The following is a 17,870-nucleotide window of genomic DNA, read 5'->3' as shown; positions in this document are numbered from 1 at the left end:
TAACAACGACAACAAAAAATTATGTGTGTGTGTGTGTGTGTGTGTACTTGGACTTGCTATAGTTTCTGAGCTTTCACATTTGTTTGTTTCATCCTTTTATTAATAAACAGCTCTTCAGCTTTCAATGAAAAATACCATAAACAGTGGTTTTATGAACATACTCTTGTATTTGTAAAGATTGAGGATTCCTGCTCCAAGCCTAATCCTATAGGTGATTTCTTAGGCCTGAACATAGGTATTATATGCTTTACCTGGCAGGCCCTATGAGGGAAAGCTGCCCCCCCCCCCCAACCAGACCTGGCACACAGCCAATAGACTGCGGTCCCTGAAGGGAGTTTATAGTCAAGGGCTCAGGTTCCCCCTGCCAACCACATTCTTATGCATGTCTCTGTTCCTGCCTTGTGTACCTCCATTAGGCCTCCAGGTGAACACCTCCTGACTGGCAGCCCTTTGGCTGAGGCCTTCCTCAAGTGCCTCTGTTGAGATGTCCTTATTTGTTTGCTGGGGTGGGGGGTAACCTTAAAGACATTTTTCTTGCATCTGACTCAATACCCAATACTTTTCTTCTCCCAGCCCTCCCTTCCTTTCTCCCCCAAGACTCAGGTCAATAAAAATGCAGGAGACTTTTGCTCAGAGCTCCTTTGGCTGTAAGACAACCCCTCTGTCTGTGCTGATCCATCTGATCCTCAACTAGCAGGCAGTTCCAGGGGGAAGATGGAACAGAGAGAGTTGATGCTTTCTCCACTTTAGCCTCTTGCTTATATAGTAAGTGATTAAAGGCTTGACTGTTACTTTCATTTGGCTTATTATCTTAAATCAGCTACATAGACACCTGGCAGCTCAGATCTCTCCAGCTTCTAACAGAGATATTGTGGGATTGTAGCAGATTCATTACACTATGAATTGTAATTTTCAGTAAAGAGAAATTTAGTGTGACAGCGGTTAAGGTGCTTGTGCGGGAAGTTAGAGGAGACAGAACTGATTTGAGAGGAAAGGTAATGAGTATTTTAAAAAAAAACATGCAAAACTTCTGAAATCTTTATAAAAATAGGCAGGGGAAAACAGGTAGCAGGAAATAAGAAAATACACCTGGTACATGGAGAAAGGTTACTATCCCTATAGATTTGGGATTTTAATCCAGGGAAATATGTTCAATGACAATAAAAGTAAGTACCAGAGACACTAGATTTACCTGTCCATGTGGAACAACTAAAACTAGAGAATAAGAGATGAAAAAAATGGTTCTCAGACATTGGGTGTCTAAGACACTGCAAAGTAGTCAGCCCTAAGGGCAAACAAATGAAGTGAATCCAATCCTTTTTCCCACTTATTGCCTGGAGCACTTCCAGGCTACAGCACAGAAATGGGGCACTAAATGGGTCTGGTATTCTTCCTAAATTGAAGTGACAGATCCCAGAGTCCAGACAGACCAAGGAAGCTGGACTTTGCAGGATACAGTGCCAAGGAACAGAAATCTGCTCGGACACAGGGAGAGCTCCGAAGGTCTACAGGGGGTCCCCCTCAAGTCTTCAGCTAAGTACAGATCAGCACAGGCGTGTGTGTAAACAGCCCAAAGAAAGAACCACCTAAAAGGATTAAAGGAAATAATCTCCAAAAGTCACACAGGCCCAAGAATAGTTCATTCTCCCAATAGGAGAGAGTAGGAAAAAAAAAAAAAAAAGACATGTTATGTATTGTTTTAAAAAAGATAAGAATGACAGGTGAATTCTCACTGAAAACACTTTAAGCCAGAAGATAATAGAGTAAATTTGTTTTTTAGTATCAAAAGAAAAAAAAAAACCCTGCCAATGCAGAATTCTATACTTAGTGAAAAGATCTTTCAAAAATAAAGACAAAATAAAGGTTGCTTTTTCAGGTATAAAAAAGCTGAAAGAAGTCATCACCAGCAGATGTGCGCTATAATAAATATTAAAGGGAGTCCTTTAGGAAAACAGAAAATAATATCAACTGTAAGTCTGGATCTACAGGATTCCCAGGAAGAAAATAAAAAGCAGCAGAAATAGTTCTTAGTAAAGATAAGAACCACCAGACTGGTGACAGCTAAAGCCAGATATTTAAAATCTCTGAGATCACCCCTTGCAGGACAGGAAACACTCTCCAGCAGGTGGAGTGAAATGGACATTTAACAAAATACAGATTTAGGATCCAGTCTGGAAAAAAACACAATTAAAGAAAGAAAAGAACTTGCCAAAAACCTGAATTTAATAAAATACAAGCTCAGAAAAGAAATAATAAGACATCCAAAATTAGTGGGAATTTGAAGAGTTGTAGATTTAATATAAATACTAGAAAGAACAAAGGAAAGAATATACATATAATATATAAACTCTCTCTCTCTCTCCATATATATGGGGAGAGGGAGAGGAAAAGTAAGAGAAAAAGTAAGCAAATACGAAGATTACTGACATCCTTGAACTGCAGTATTAAAAATGCAATATGCAAAAACACATTTCCTTGTAATGCAGGAAGATCTTAATTGACAAATAATAAATTACATGGATAATCCAAAAATATGATTTAGAACAAAGTATATCAAGACATCTTCTATTTAAGTTTTGGAACATCAGGTTGAAAAAAGTAAAAATTCAGGCATTCACAAAGCAAAAGGAAGTCATATCCAAAGAAAGGAGTGAGGAACTGGAGGAAGGGCAAACCTGACACCTCTCCATAATATATCTCCACAACAAGCTTTCATTCTAAAAAGTGAATAATATCTAGAAAGTTCTGAGGGGAAAAAAAAGTGTGACATGATACAATTATACCCAGCCAATTTATCCATTGACTGTAAAAACTGTTGAAACATATTTTCAAACATCTAAGCTCTTACAAATATAGCTACTTTGATCCCTTCTTGAAGTTTCAGTTATATCTGGTGAACCAAAAAAATAAATCTTAATAAAGAATTCGTGAATAGAAAGATGATGGTTTTAAAACTGTGATGAGTACTGAGCACATTGCATATAAAAATAAGACTTTAAACCTGGGGAAATTATTGTTGCAATATGTTAAATTATAGACTTTGATAAAATTAAAAGTTTATTTAATGAACAAGACTCAAGCTGTGGGGGAAATAAAATAAAACTTTTTGTTTTTATTTCCATTTTTTTAAATGTTTATTTTTGAGAGAGAGAGAACAAGCATTGAGTAGGGAAAGGGCAGAGAGACAGGAGGACATAGGATCCAAGCACCAACAGGGCAGAGCCTGATGTGGGGCTCGAACTCATGAACCATGAGAAAAATAAAATGTATTTTAAAAATAACTTGTTTTCATTTTGCATGACAAGATATTAATTTTTAATATGCCCTGAAATTGAAATACATGCTTTAAAAAATACAAAGTAATTCATCTTCAATATTTTTAGGATCTTTCTTTTTAATCTTAGAGGGAAGTTTTAGAAATTAACATCTATTGACGTAATGAAACATTTACCTAAAGTTCAACAGTTCTTTTATGATTATATCTGTTTCTTTTTATTTGGATTGTTCCAAATAAAGTAATATGTAATTATCTTTTTTTTAAAAAAAAAATGTTTATTATTTATCTTTGAGAGAGAGAGACAGAACATAAGCAGGGAAGGAGCAGAGAGAGAGAGGGAGACACAGAATGTGAAGCAGGCTCCAGGCTCCTAGCTGTCAGCACAGAGCCTGATGTAGGGCTTGAACCCACAAACAGTGAGATCACGACCTGAGCTAAAGTCAGACAGCCAGTTGAGCCACCCAGATGCCCCTATGTAATTATCTTTTTAAAAAATAGCATATATTATGTTTTTCTGTTTGCACAATTTATCTAACTAGTCTTCTTTATATGTAAGTATTAAGAGATATTTGATTTGATAATTATTTAAGATTGAAATTTTGATTTTTAAATGATGGAATTAAGATGTTTTGTCTTCTTTTATTCTTTCTTATTGCTTGAATATTTGTAAGTATGCATACTTTTTCCAGAAACAATAAAGTTATTACTTTTTATAATTTTATTTACTTATTTTGAGACAGAAGGAGAGAGAGAGAGAGAGAGAACGAACAGGGGAATGGCAGAGAGAGGGGGACAGAGAATCCGAAGCAGGCTCCATGTTGACAGCAGAGAGCCTAATGAGGGCCTTGAATTCACAAACTGTGAGATCATGACCTGAGCCGAAGTTGGATGCTTAACCAACTGAGCCACCCAGGCAACCCAATAAAGTTATTTTTAAAAAGTAAACTGAGGATAAAATCTTAGAGAACCCCAAAAGGTAAGGAATAAGTGGAAGGAAATTCCAGTGGAAGAAACAAAGAAAATACAGGGAAGCACAGTATGAAGGTAAAACAAAGGAAAACCAGTGTTTCAGTGGTGTAAAATAGATATCTCAAATGCTGTCTTTGACAAGGCACCAGTGACCTAAGAGCAACTGGAACAACAACAGTAATTGGGACAATAGAAAGATGAGTGGTATATGAAAACCTGTTAAGTATAAATTATTAAATTAATTGTTAATTATAAATTGTCAACACCTAAAAAGCATAGGAGTAACAACAAAGCTGCAGTTAAATTAAACAAGGAGAAATCCTTCATATCAATCTTATTTACTTTTTTTTAATGAGATACCACAGTATGGACTGAAGTCATATAGTAAATACAGTTATCCTGATTTTAACAAAGGAACAATACTTCAACTGGAACAGATACATTTGCTCTTACTAAACAGTTTTAGGCTAGTGGTCAATCAGGTGGCAGATCTGCAGACCTCCAAGTTTCTTTTTAACTCTATTATTTTGATTCCAGGACAACAGAGGAGCACTAAATGAGTTCCAGAAAAATGTAATGTCAAACAAAAATATAAATGAATTATTGAGGATAATAACTCTATATAATCTATAAAACTTTGAACAAACATAAATAGTAAAACTTTACTGATGAACCAAAGAATGAACATCTCTTCTCCTTATCAAATATCTCTTTAGAATTTTTAATGAATTATAAAGCTGACTTTTAGGTGTTCTATTTGATTTTCTTGTGAAAGGTAAAAATGTTAATGACATATCAGAAAGTAAAGCAGTGGAAAGAGGGGGAACAAGGATAAGATTCTTACAAGAAATTGAAAATAAAACATCAAGTACTGGATAATTTAAAAATGCCTGCATTAAATATTTAGTCTTACAAAAAAATGTACCTTCTCTTTTCTCTCCCATACATGTGTTCAATTCTCGTATTGTTGCCTTATCAATAGATATACGTACTTTAAGTTTATCCAATTCTTCTTGAAGATTCATCCTATGAAAATTAACACAATAAATGATTATTTGAAACATGTAAGTTACTGAATAGTGTAGCAAACAGATAAAGGTAGTAAAGATATTTAACAAAATATGAATTAGGCAATAGTAAAAAAAGAAAAATATATCATTATTAATAAATCCTAACAATTAAAATTGAATTTTAATGAGAATCTGGAAAAAATGTTTTAAGTAAGTGATTTTTAAATTTATCTAAATAAACATGCTAAATACTTAAAAACATAGCTGTATTTTTAAAAAATGAGTTACCCAATCATTTTTTTTCTAAGATTTTATTTTTAAGTAATATCTACACCCAATGTGGAGCTCAAACTTACAACCCCAAGATCAAGAGGTGCATGCTCTACTTAGTGAGCCAGCCAGGTAATACACTTTGTACCAAACACTTTTTAACAAACAGATATACTATGCAAATCATAATACAAATATTAATACATACACTGAAAGCAAAGTTAGTACATTTCTAGATGCCAAGAAAAGACAAAGAACTCTTACTAGTAAAATGGAATTGAGCTACCCTGGTGAGAGACTGGATCAAATACCACCCATGGAGACCTCAGACCTTCAGACCTGAATGGAGATGGAAGTTTATGCCCAAGGTCCTTCATGGCTGAGAGACAAAACTGGGCTAACTGTAGTAAGCTTGCAAACAAAAATTTTCTGAGTGAAACATGAATATCTGAGCTTATTTTGTTCCATTAAAACAGGTAAGCCTAGGGGTGCCTGGGTGGCTCAGTTGGTTAAATGTCCAACTCTTCTCTTGATATCGGCTCAGGTCATGACATGAATGACAGTCTACATATCACCCCACCCAATAAAGGAGAATGCACAATAAGGAAAATGAAACAACAGAACAATTTAAAATGAGTTTTTATAAAATTAGAGTTTTGAAAATGTTGATAAAAAGGAAAAAGAGGTGACAAACGTTTATTTTAAAAAACATAACTCATTACAAACTAAGGAATGTATTAAATAGCACACAAAGCTAATGAAAGCTGATAAAATTATAGACAACACAAAGAAACAAAAAGGAGGAAAAGAGTAACAATATATAAAGTGTGTTTGAATAAGAAGCCCAAAAAGCATCTAATAGAAATTTTCAAGGAGAGAATTGAGAAAGAGTGAAATTAATATTCAAAATACAATGGCTGAAAATTGAGAGCTGATGAAAAATGTGAATTAGTAGATTAAGAGAGTATCACAAATTTCAAACAATAAATAAAACTATACTCATGGTTAGAAACACAGGAACACTGTAGGATACCAAAGAAAAAGACAATCTTAAAATCAACCATATTGAGAAGAAATGTTAATTAACAACTAAAGAACTTTGGAGTGACAACAGACTTCTCACAGAAACAAACAAAAAAAGCAGAAGAAAAATAAGTAATATTTTCAACGTTCAAAGGCTTACTACTCATAGATCCTAGATGAAAGAACTATTTCATTTAGGTGGAAAAAGACCCTTCAAAGTCAACATATGAAACAAAATAGGCAGTGATGATTAAAAACATTTGTAAATGTGTACATGGAAGTAAATATTTATCATGTGAAGCCATCATAACAATAGCTAAGTGAAGGTAGAAATAGAATATGGTAGAACTAAAATCTGAAAAATAAAATGATATAAGATCAAGAGAAGGGTCAGTGTTAAAGTATTTTAAGAACCCTGTACTGTTGGTGAGGATATAAGTACTAATGAACTTTAGTTTGTCAAATAAACAGTGTATAATTTCAGGGCACCTGGGTGGATCAGTTGGTTGAGCGTCCAACTCTTAATTTCAGCTCAGGTCATGATCTCAGGGTTGTGGGATCGAGCCCCAGGTCAGGCTCCAAGCTGAGTGTGGAGCCTGCTTGGGATTTTCTTTTCCTCTGGCCTTTCTCTGTTTGTGCATGCAGCTCACTCTCACTCTCTCTCTCTCTCTCTCTCTCTCTCTCCCTCCCTCCCTCCCTCCTTTGCTCCCTCCCTCCCTTCCTCCCTCAAATAAAATAAATAAATAAATAAAAATTTAAAAATAAAAACCAATTTTTTTAAGAGATATATAATTTCAAGAAAAAGCATTTAAAGAATGGAAAACATAAAATGTATAAATCAGAAGAAGTCAAAAAAGAAATGAACAACATGTATTCAAATCTAAGGGAAGAAAAGGATTAAAAAATGTTTGTTTATTTATTTTGAGAGAGCACAAGCAGAGGAGGAACAGAGAGAGAATCCCAAGCAGGCTCCATGCTATCAGTGCAGAGCCCAAGGCAGGGCTCAATCTCACAAACCAGGGGATCATGACCTGAGCCAAAATCAAGAGTTGGATGCTCAACTGACTGCATCACCCAGGTGCCCCAAGAAAAGGATTTTTAAAAGGAGCATAAAAAATAAAATACAGACTAAGAAAAAAAAGTAATATTAAAGATAAAGATTGTTATTACATAATGATCAAAGAAATGACTTACTAGGAAGACACAGCAGCTCTAAAATGTTATATATTCAACAATATATTTATAATTTATTATAATTTATATTTTATTTTATTAAAAGATTTAAAATATAACATTAAAAAATAAATATAATATCTATATATTAAAAATACATTTTACATTTATACTTTATATAACTATTAAAAAAATAGTCCCTGCTTTTCCTCACTAAGATTATTTATTAAAAAATTGATGTTTACAGTTTGATGGGTATACTTACATATTTTTTAATATAAGAACTTTAAAAATTACGATCCTAGGATTACATTTGTAGCTTCTCAGGTAGGTTACAGATTGATGGGAGGGGCACACACACATACACTCATCCACACAGTAATTACTGTACCCCATGTAACTGGAGGAAATCTGTATATGAAACTTATGATTGTTTCTTTCTTCCTTCCTTCCTTCCTTCCTTCCTTCCTTCCTTCCTTCCTTCCTTCCTTCCCTTTCCTTCCTTTCTATTTATCTTTGAGAGAGAGAGAGAGAGAGAGAGAGAGAGAGAGAGAGAGACCGAGCGCAAGTGGGGCAGGGGCAGAAAGAGAGGGAGACACAGAATCCAAAGCAGGCTCCAGGGTCAGCACTGTCAGCATAGAGCCCAAAACAGGGCTTTGTGACCCACAAAGCACAAGATCATGACCTGAGCCAATGTTGGATGCTCAACCGACTGAGCCACCCAGGTACTCCAATACTATTTATTTCTTATAAATACTAAAAAGCAACTGATCTACAATGAAAACAAACCATTCAAAAGCCTGAGATAGTTTTAAGAAGGGGTAAACACTTTGTATTAGTTATCTGTATCATTCAAAATAAAAAATGATATTTATATGGGCGCCTGAGTGGATCAGTTGGCTAAGTGCCTGACTCTTGGTTTGGGCTCAGGTCATGATCTCATGGTTTGTGGAATCAAGCCCCATGTTGGGCTCTGCACTGATAGCACAGAACCTGCCACAAACCACGGGATCATGACCTGAGCTGAAGTCAAACACTTAACCAACTGAACCACCCAGGCCCCCTCATTAGTTGTTTTTTTTTTTTTAATTTTTTAAGTTTATTTATTTATTTGAGAGGGAGAGAGAAAGAACAAGCAGTGGAGGGGCAGAGAGAAGGAGAGACAGAATCCCAAGCAGGCTCCACACCATCAGTGCAGAACTGGATGTGGGACTCAAACTCATGAACTGTGAGATCATGACCTGAGTTGAGATCAAGAGTCGGACGCTAAACTGACTTTGCCACCCACACGCACCTTCATTCTTTTTTTTACAGCTGAATAATATTCCATTGTGTGTGTGTATGTACATATAAATATACACACACCAATCCTCTTTGCCCATTCATCTATCAGTGGACACGCTTCCATATCTTGGTTACTGTAAATAATGCTATAATAAACACAGAGGTGCATGTATCACTTTGAATTAGTGTTTTTGTATGTTTTGGGTAAATACCTAGTAGTAATTACTGAATCATATGGTAATTCTATTTTTAACTTTTTGAAGACTTTCCATACTGTTTTCCACACTGGTTGCACCAGTTTGCATTCCTATCAACAGTGCATGAGGGTTACTTTTTCTCCACATCCTACCCAACACCTGTTGTTTCTTGGGTTTTTGACTTTAGCCATTCTGACAGGTATCTTATTGTAGTTTTGTTTTGCATTTCCTTGATGATGAGTGATGTTCAGCATCTTTTCATATGTCCACTGGCCATCTGTACGTCTTCTTTGGAGAAATGCCTGTTCATGTCTTCGGCCCATTTTTTAATTGGGTTATTTTTTGGGTGAGTTGTATCAACTCTTTATATATTTTAGATACTAACCCTTTATCAGATAGGTCATTTGCAAATATCTTCTTCCATTCTGTAGATTGCCTTTTAGTTTTGTTTGTTTCCTTTGCTGTGCAGAAGATTTTTATTTTTATGTAGTCCCAATAGTTTACTTTCACTTTTGTTTCTCTTGCCTCAAGAGACGTACCTAGAAAAATGTTGCTATTGGCTGATGTCACAGTAATTACTGCCAGTGCTCTTTTCGATGATTTTTATGGTTTCAGGTCTCACATTTAGGTTTTTAGTCCATTTTGAGTTTATTTTTGTGTATGGCGTAAGAAATTGGTCCAGTTTTATTCTTTTGCATGTTGATGCCCTGTTTTCTCTACACCATTTGTTGAAGAGACTGTCTTTTTCCCATTGTATATCCATTCCTCCTTTGTCAAAGATTAACTGACCATATAACTTTGGGTTTATTTCTGGGTTTTCTATTCTATCTATTTCTATTCTATTATGTCTGCATTTTTCTTTCTTAGTAGGTATTTTTTAAGATTACTTATTTATTGGGGCGCCTGGGTGGCTCAGTCAGTTAAGTGGCCGACTTCGGCTCAGGTCATGATCTCGTGGTCCGTGAGTTTGAGCCCCGCGTCGGGCTCTGTGCTGATAGCTCAGAGCCTGGAGCCTGTTTCAGATTCTGTGTCTCCCTCTCTCTGACCCTCCCCCGTTCATGCTCTGTCTCTCTCTGTCTCAAAAATAAATAAATGTTAAAAAAAAAATTTAAAAAAAAAGGATTACTTATTTATTAAGAGAGAGAGAGAGATAATGAGTGGGGGAAGGGCAGAGAGAAAGAAGGGGACAGAGGATCTGAAGTAGGCTTCATGCCAACAGCAGAGAGCCCCATGTGGGGCTTGAACTTCACGCACCGTGAGATCATGAACTGATTCGAAGTCAGATGCTTAACCAATTGAGCTGCCCAAGCGCTCCTCTTTTTTTTCTTTTTAAGTAATCTCTACATCCAATGTGAGGCTCAAACCTTAGGACCCAAGATCAAGAGTCACATGATCTACTGACTGAGCCAGCCAGATGCCCCAATCTATGTGTCTATTTTTATGCCTCTACCATACTGTTTAGATTGCTATAGCTTTCTAATATAACTGGAAGTCTGGAATTGTGATACTTCCAGTTTTGTTGTTTAAAGAACATAAACTGTTAGTATGACAAAATACATTTAAAGAGAGTAATTTTTATGGTTTTTTTTTTCAGAAAAATCAAATGATTATTCACTAAACACTTAAGATACACTATGTGATCTTTTAGTAAATACTATTAATTCTTTAGGTAATTTTAAAAACATTATATATATTGTGCCTAAAATGTATGAAAATTAAGGTAACAATCAAATTAAAAATACTATATGTATCATACTATGACCTGAATGTTTGTGTTCCTCTAAAATTCATGTTGAAATTCTAACCTCCAAAGATGATGGTGTTAGGAGGTCAGAACTTTGGGATGTTCTTAGGTCATGTGAAATCCTCATGAATGGGATTAGTGCCTCTAAAAAAGAACCCCCAGAGAGCGCCCTCACCTCTTCAGTCATATAAGGATAAGACAAGATATCTGCAACATGAAAGAAGGCCCTTGCCAGACCATGCTGGCACCCTGATCCAGACTTCCAGCCTCTAGAACTATGAGAAATAAATCTCTGTTGCTTATAAGCTATACAGTCTGCATTATTTTGTAATAGCAGCCAAAATGGACTAAAACAGATGACCTCAAAGAACAAATACCATGTGTATACAGTCTCAAATATGAAAATAGTTTAAGGTATCAATATTAAAAGTTAATCTCAAGAGTAAGAAAATAAAACTCCAAAATATACTTGCCGCTTACATCAGTGAATATCTGCCAACGGACACAAAATATTTTCTCTTAACTAACATTCTTGCTAATTGTACAGTAAAATACAATGACAATACAAGAAAAATATAATTGCTGAAAGATGTAAAAAAAACACAAATATCTATCAGTGGATGAATGGATGAACACAATATGGTATATATATACCATAGTATTATTCGGCCTTAAAAAAGGAAAGAAATTGTGACACATACTACAACATGGAAAAACTTGGAAGACATTAAGACAAATGAAATAAACCAGACACAAAAAGAAAAACATATGATTCCATTTTCTATAGGATACCTAGAATAGGCAAATTCATAGAGACAAAAGGAGAAAAAGATAAGAGCTGAGAGAAGGGGGAATGGGGAGCTATTATTTAATGGGTACAGTTTCATTTTGAGAAAATGAAAAGTCCTAAACATGGATGGTGGTGGTGGCAGGACAACAATGTGAGCATATTTAATGGGACTTAACTGTACACCTAAAAATGGTTATAATGGTAAGTTTCATGTGATGTAAATTTTGCCACAATAAAAAATATATATCCCCCAATTTAGGTTGGTAACACCGCAAACAAAAGTACAGTAAAACCTGGGTTTGCGAGCATAATTCGTTCCGGAAACATGCTTGTAATCCAAAGCACTTGTATATCAAAGCAAATTTACCCGTAAGAAATAATGGAAACTCAGAAGATTCGTTCTACAACCCAAAAATATTCATATAAAAATGATTACAATACTGTCTTATCATACAAAATAATAAAGAAAATACAAAATATAAAGAAAAATAAACAAATTAACCTGCACTTACCTTTGAAAACCTTCATGGTTAGTGTGGGGGAGACAAGAGAGAGGAGGGTTATTGTGTAGGACAACTTTCACTATCACTGATGGAATCACTGCTATCTATTGGCTCAATGGAATCTTCCTCTTTTCGTGCAACTTTAACAAGGAACCTATCCAATGACACTTACTTTTGACTCCTTTTGAGGATTTCATGGAAATGTGACATTGTATTATCATTAAACAGATTCATCGCTCGCACTGCTACAGACTTATTTGGGTGGTGCTTTTTTACAAAATTTTGCACTGTTTCCCACATTTTACACATTGCCTTAATCTCATTTGAAGTAAATGGATCCTTCCACCTTTTTCTCTTCCTCCTCTGCAGACAAGATGCAGACATAGACTTATAAAACCTTGCAATTTTGGGGCGCCTGGGTGGCGCAGTCGGTTAAGCGTCCGACTTCAGCCAGGTCACGATCTCGCGGTCCGTGAGTTCGAGCCCCGCGTCAGGCTCTGGGCTGATGGCTCAGAGCCTGGAGCCTGTTTCCGATTGTGTGTCTCCCTCTCTCTCTGCCCCTCCCCCGTTCATGCTCTGTCTCTCTCTGTCCCAAAAATAAATAAAAAACGCTGAAAAAAAAAATTTAAAAAAACCTTGCAATTTCAGCCACTTGCATACCTCAATAGTACTTCTCAATGATTTCCTTCTTAACTTCCATCATAATCATCCCCTTCTTCTTACCGCCTTTCTTTTCAACCTTTTTCTACATGGGAGCCATTGTGTATGTTCGCATGGATGTTGACTACAGTACAGTATTAATAAACTCTTGTCATATACTATATTTAATGTAATTGGCAATAAGGCAGCAGAGGAATGGGTCTATGTCTGCAGGCAGCCTGACCTAGAATGAAGCAAAGCATTCCTAAGCTTACTTTTGTATGGAAAAGCAAAGGACTGTCCATAGGTGCTTTGAAGTGACAAAAAATACACTAGCACCAGTTGTGGACACTTGAAAAACCACTGATTTCTGCCAAACACCGTGGCCTGAGATTGAGCATCAGAGCATGGGAGACAATCACCCCCAATCCCACAGAGAGAGAGAGAAGAACCATTGTCTCAGTTGTGATTATGTGACATTTGGTGTCATGTATTACTCGTATTACAAGACATCAGTCATTTATCAAGTTAAAATTTATTAGAAATGTTTGCTGATCTTATGGAACACTCACAGAACAAGTTACTCGCAATCCAAGGTTTTACTGTATATTTTAGCCAGATCCATCTGGCTAAAGACAAAGGGGAAAAATGGAAAGAATCAGGGAAGATGCAAACACAGAAAGGCACAGCAAAGCTTTATCTTCATATCAATCAAATTTGTAATTATATATTTGTGTGTTTATTATTATTTATGTTCTCCAATAAACCGAAGGCCTGTGAGGCCAGAATGTTCGTGTTCTGCTCAATATTTTACTTCCAGTGCCCAGCAAATTTACTGAATTAATGACTGAAAGCACCACAATACAAAAGGTCACAGATTCAGTACTATGTAACTAATATTATAAAACTCCATAGTTTAAAAATCCTTTATTTTTCCCATTTTATTTACTTAGCTATAATGTTTACTTGCTTCCAGACCCCAGTACTTTAACAGAATCATGAGTGTTTTTAAAGCCTATCTATAGGCCTCAAGTTGCATCATGTACTAGTAACATACTAGAGATCAGGTCGATGAGGGACCCTAGGCTTCGGTGCTCTAACAGCAATGAATTAGGTTTCATGCTGATCTTGTTCTGAAACTTCTCACTCTTACTTATGAAGACTTAATATGTAAATGAGTTTCCTTCCTTATGTATCCAACATCAGTGGCTGAATTTCTTGTCTCCAATACTCAGTCTTAAAGTAAGTGAGATTCAAAACTTGTCTCCACATAGCCTTGAAATCTGTTGCCTTCCAACAGACACCGATAACTTGTACAAGCCTTGATTATACTAATACACCAGAACTCATATTCTCATTTGCACTTGGCTTATGATAGCCTGTACTGTTTGATGTTGAATTGATTTCTCAAGGACTGATACATTTAAATTCTTATCTTATTAATTCACCACATTATAACTTTTACATGTGATCATATAGCCTGTTTGTCAAAGCTGTAATATGGACCAAAGATCTAAGTATGAGTTAAAACTATAAACACATAGTAGAAAACATGGAGGTAAATCTTTATGACCTTGGATTCGGTGATAGCTAGATATGTATATGAGAATGACACCAAAAGCATAAGCAAATAATAGTAATAATAATAATAATCAAGCTTCATAGAATTAAAAACCTTTGTATATCAAAGGAAACTATTATGAAAGTAAAAAGACAACCTACAGAATGGGAGAAAATATTTGTAAGTGTCTAGTAACCACAACATGCAAAGAGCTCTTGTAACTCAAAAACAAAAAGAGAACCCAATTTTTTTAAATGGCAAAAGACTTATATAGATATTTATCCAAAGCAACACAAATGGCAAAAAAACACATGCAAAGATGTGCAAAGAAAGACTAAGTGTTAACTAGAATGGAGGGCAAATGGAATCTTTGTAGATTGCTGGTGAAAATACAGAATGATGTAGCCACTACGAACACAGTCAGGCAGTTCCTCAAAAAGTTAGACATATACTTACTATATGACCTAGCAATTCTGCTCACAGGTTTATATCCCAAAGAACTGGAAATAAGTATTCAAACCAATAGTTGTACATAAATGTTCATAGTAGCACTATTCATAATAGCAAAAAAGTAGAAGCAACCCAATTAGCCAACAAGAGATGAATGAATAAGGGGAACCTGGGTGGCTCAGTCGGTTGAGTGTCCCACTTTGGCTCAGGTCATGATCTCACAGTCCATGGGTTCGAGCCCCATGTTGAGTTCTGTGCTGACAGCTCAGAGCCAAGAGCCTGCTTCAGATTCTGCATCTTCCTCTCTTTTGCCCCTCCCCTGCTCATACTCTGTCTCTTTCTCTCTCAAAAATAAATAAACATTAACAAAAAAAAATTAAAAAGAGATGAATGAATAAATATATATTTATTGTATACAGTGGGATATTATTCAGCTGTAAAAAGGAATGATGTATTGAGACATACTACAATGTGGATGATTCTTGAAAACCTTATACTAGGCGAAAGAAGCCATATGCAAAAGGTCAGATATTATATGATTCCATTTATATAAAATATTCAGAATAGGTAAATCTACAGGGATAGAAAACAGATTAGTGGTTGCCAGGAACTGAAGGAAGGCAGAAATGGGCAGATTGGGAGTGACTGCTAAATGGATATGGGGTCTCTTTTGAGGGTGATTAAAATGCTTTGGATTAGATAAAGATCATGTCTATACAACACTATAAATACACTAAATGTCACTAAGTTGTATGCTTTAAAATAAAACTAATGTGTAATTCTTACAGTGCTAACAGTTATCCAAAAATACATGTGTTTGCAAAATATGTCATGATTTAGCAGACATTTTTTTTGAGAATTTTATTTCCAACTCATGTTAGAGAAATTCAGTTCCTAATCCTCATTTCTATATATGGAAAAATAATATTTGCACTGAAAGAAAACAGGGAGTCTTGCTTTGCTAAAGGAAAAAAAAATAACTGAACTTTTCCTACCATAATATTTTGATTTTAGCTCCTTAAAAATTATTACTATTGTATTTTATAAAATATTCTTTGACATCATGGCCAGCATACATTTAATGTTTAAACCGAAAGGAGATGGTATTCCATTGACCTATAGCTTATCTACTTTTTATCATTAAGGAAAAATGATCAAAAGATAATTGAATTGAAGAAGACTTTAGTTATGATATATGGGGTAGAATTCCCTGCTTCTATAAAATAAAATTGAATTTTTAAATTATGAATTCTAAACCCCTTTACTACTGGCCCCAACTCTACCCACCTTCACTGACAAATTCACCAGCCAAGATTCTCAGCATCAAATAGGAAAAGCATCAGTAATTCTTTGCAAATATTTTACATTCTCATACTGATTTTCAGGTAAGAAACAAAAAAGTGAAACAGAAATGATAAGAAGGGGGTCAAGATGTTCAAGTGTGCTATATGAAGAATTTAGTTTTTATTTTAAGAGCAATGGAAAGATGCTAAAGGGTTTTAAACAAGGGAAAGTTATGTTCTTATATGTATTTTTAAAAGATCACCCTGCAGCATTAGGGGGAAAATGGATTCAAGGGTATAACAGTGGATGTAGGGAGATATTTACAAGTTTATTCTACATGAGCAGGAAAGATATGATGGTAGTTTTTGGACAAGGGCATTGATAGTAAGAGTGGAAAAACAGATATATTTTAGAGATATTTGTGATATGGAATCATTAAGACTCTTAGAAGGAGGTCAGATAGAGGTATAAATCAGTTATAACCCACTAGGTTTCTGGTTTGGACAAATGGACAAATCATAATGCTATTTTCCCTACTTTATGCCACTACTATTCCCTTATAGCTCTTATCGCCCTTTTGCTTGTTTTTGCTGTTAAGCTGTATGAGGTCCTGATAAAAAAAAAAAAGGGTGGCATATTATTTTTCTGTGTTTACCTGGACCTACCAGAGTACTCAGATGTAGCATTTTTATATAGGCTATGGATTAGTACAAAAAGACCAAAATTACCCACCCACTGCAAGTTCCTGATTTATTTAGCCAAAGATGCAGATAAACATCCAGTGAATGTCAGTATACCTTCCCTTGACTTCAAGGACATGTTGAATTTGCAATATAAGAAAAGCTAAATATCCTGTGGCAACTGCACCTCTTTTTATAGTTTTATATCACTACTCAGAAATAAAGTACACAAATATTTTTGTCTTTAGGAAAATGTTAACTTCTTCATTTAGGAGAATGTTAATATGACTTTGTTGGTTCATAAATCTAACTCAGTTATAGTAAGGCAACATCCTCAACTAAGTGGAAAAGCTGAGTAAGCCTGGCATTTCTGCAAGCTTTCCTTGCCTCTCACTACCTCGCATCCCAAAGAATGGTTTCACCTCACTGGCACATGGCAGATGGCCCTAAAATAAATCTCCTTAAGAGTCTGCAATTATTATTCTTCAATACACCACTGTATATTCAATATACATAGCTTATGTGTAGCTCTGAATTATATTGTTTAAATAGTGAATAAATGAAAATATATGAATATTTGTTAGATAAATACTGAGGGAACAAGCCAATTTATTAGCTCATAGATTGTGAAGTTCTTGGTCTTTTATAATAACATCATTATGATCTAATAAGTACATATATTTTATGAATATAGGAACTATATTCCATGCAAATTTCTCAAGTCCTCACATTCTTATACTACAGCAGCAACATACTTCTGACCATATTCAATGGTAGAAACACTATAGTATGGGTCAGTGGTAGCATCATTTCCTTTAACGTATTTTATAAACTGACTTAGAGCTGCCACACAATTTTTTATTAGGATCTTCAAAAGTTAACTCAACTTTTAAGATTGAATTTGGAAGTACTATTCAAATTTGGTTGGAAGTAGTTTTAGTAGGACATCTTCTTTTATATGTTCTAGTCTTAAATAGTCAGGGCTAAGTATTAAACTAGATGCCACATGTATGACA

The 17,870-nt window shown here is 35.1% G+C and overlaps 1 protein-coding gene across 2 annotated transcripts in view; it reads right to left on the bottom strand.

Moving 5' to 3' along the window:
- The window catches only part of CNTLN (centlein), a 307,277-nt gene that overhangs the window by 118,089 nt on the left and 171,318 nt on the right, over positions 1 to 17,870 (bottom strand). For both annotated transcript variants that reach the window (XM_007098529.3, XM_042964431.1), the window contains exon 13: positions 5,172 to 5,272. In XM_007098529.3, the coding sequence (XP_007098591.2) occupies positions 5,172 to 5,272 (101 nt within the window). The remainder of the gene's footprint in view (positions 1 to 5,171; positions 5,273 to 17,870) is intronic.

This window comes from Panthera tigris, chromosome D4 (genome assembly GCF_018350195.1).
Source record: "Panthera tigris isolate Pti1 chromosome D4, P.tigris_Pti1_mat1.1, whole genome shotgun sequence".
NCBI classification, from domain to species: Eukaryota; Metazoa; Chordata; class Mammalia; order Carnivora; family Felidae; genus Panthera; species Panthera tigris.
This window is presented reverse-complemented; position numbering and strand designations above follow the sequence as displayed.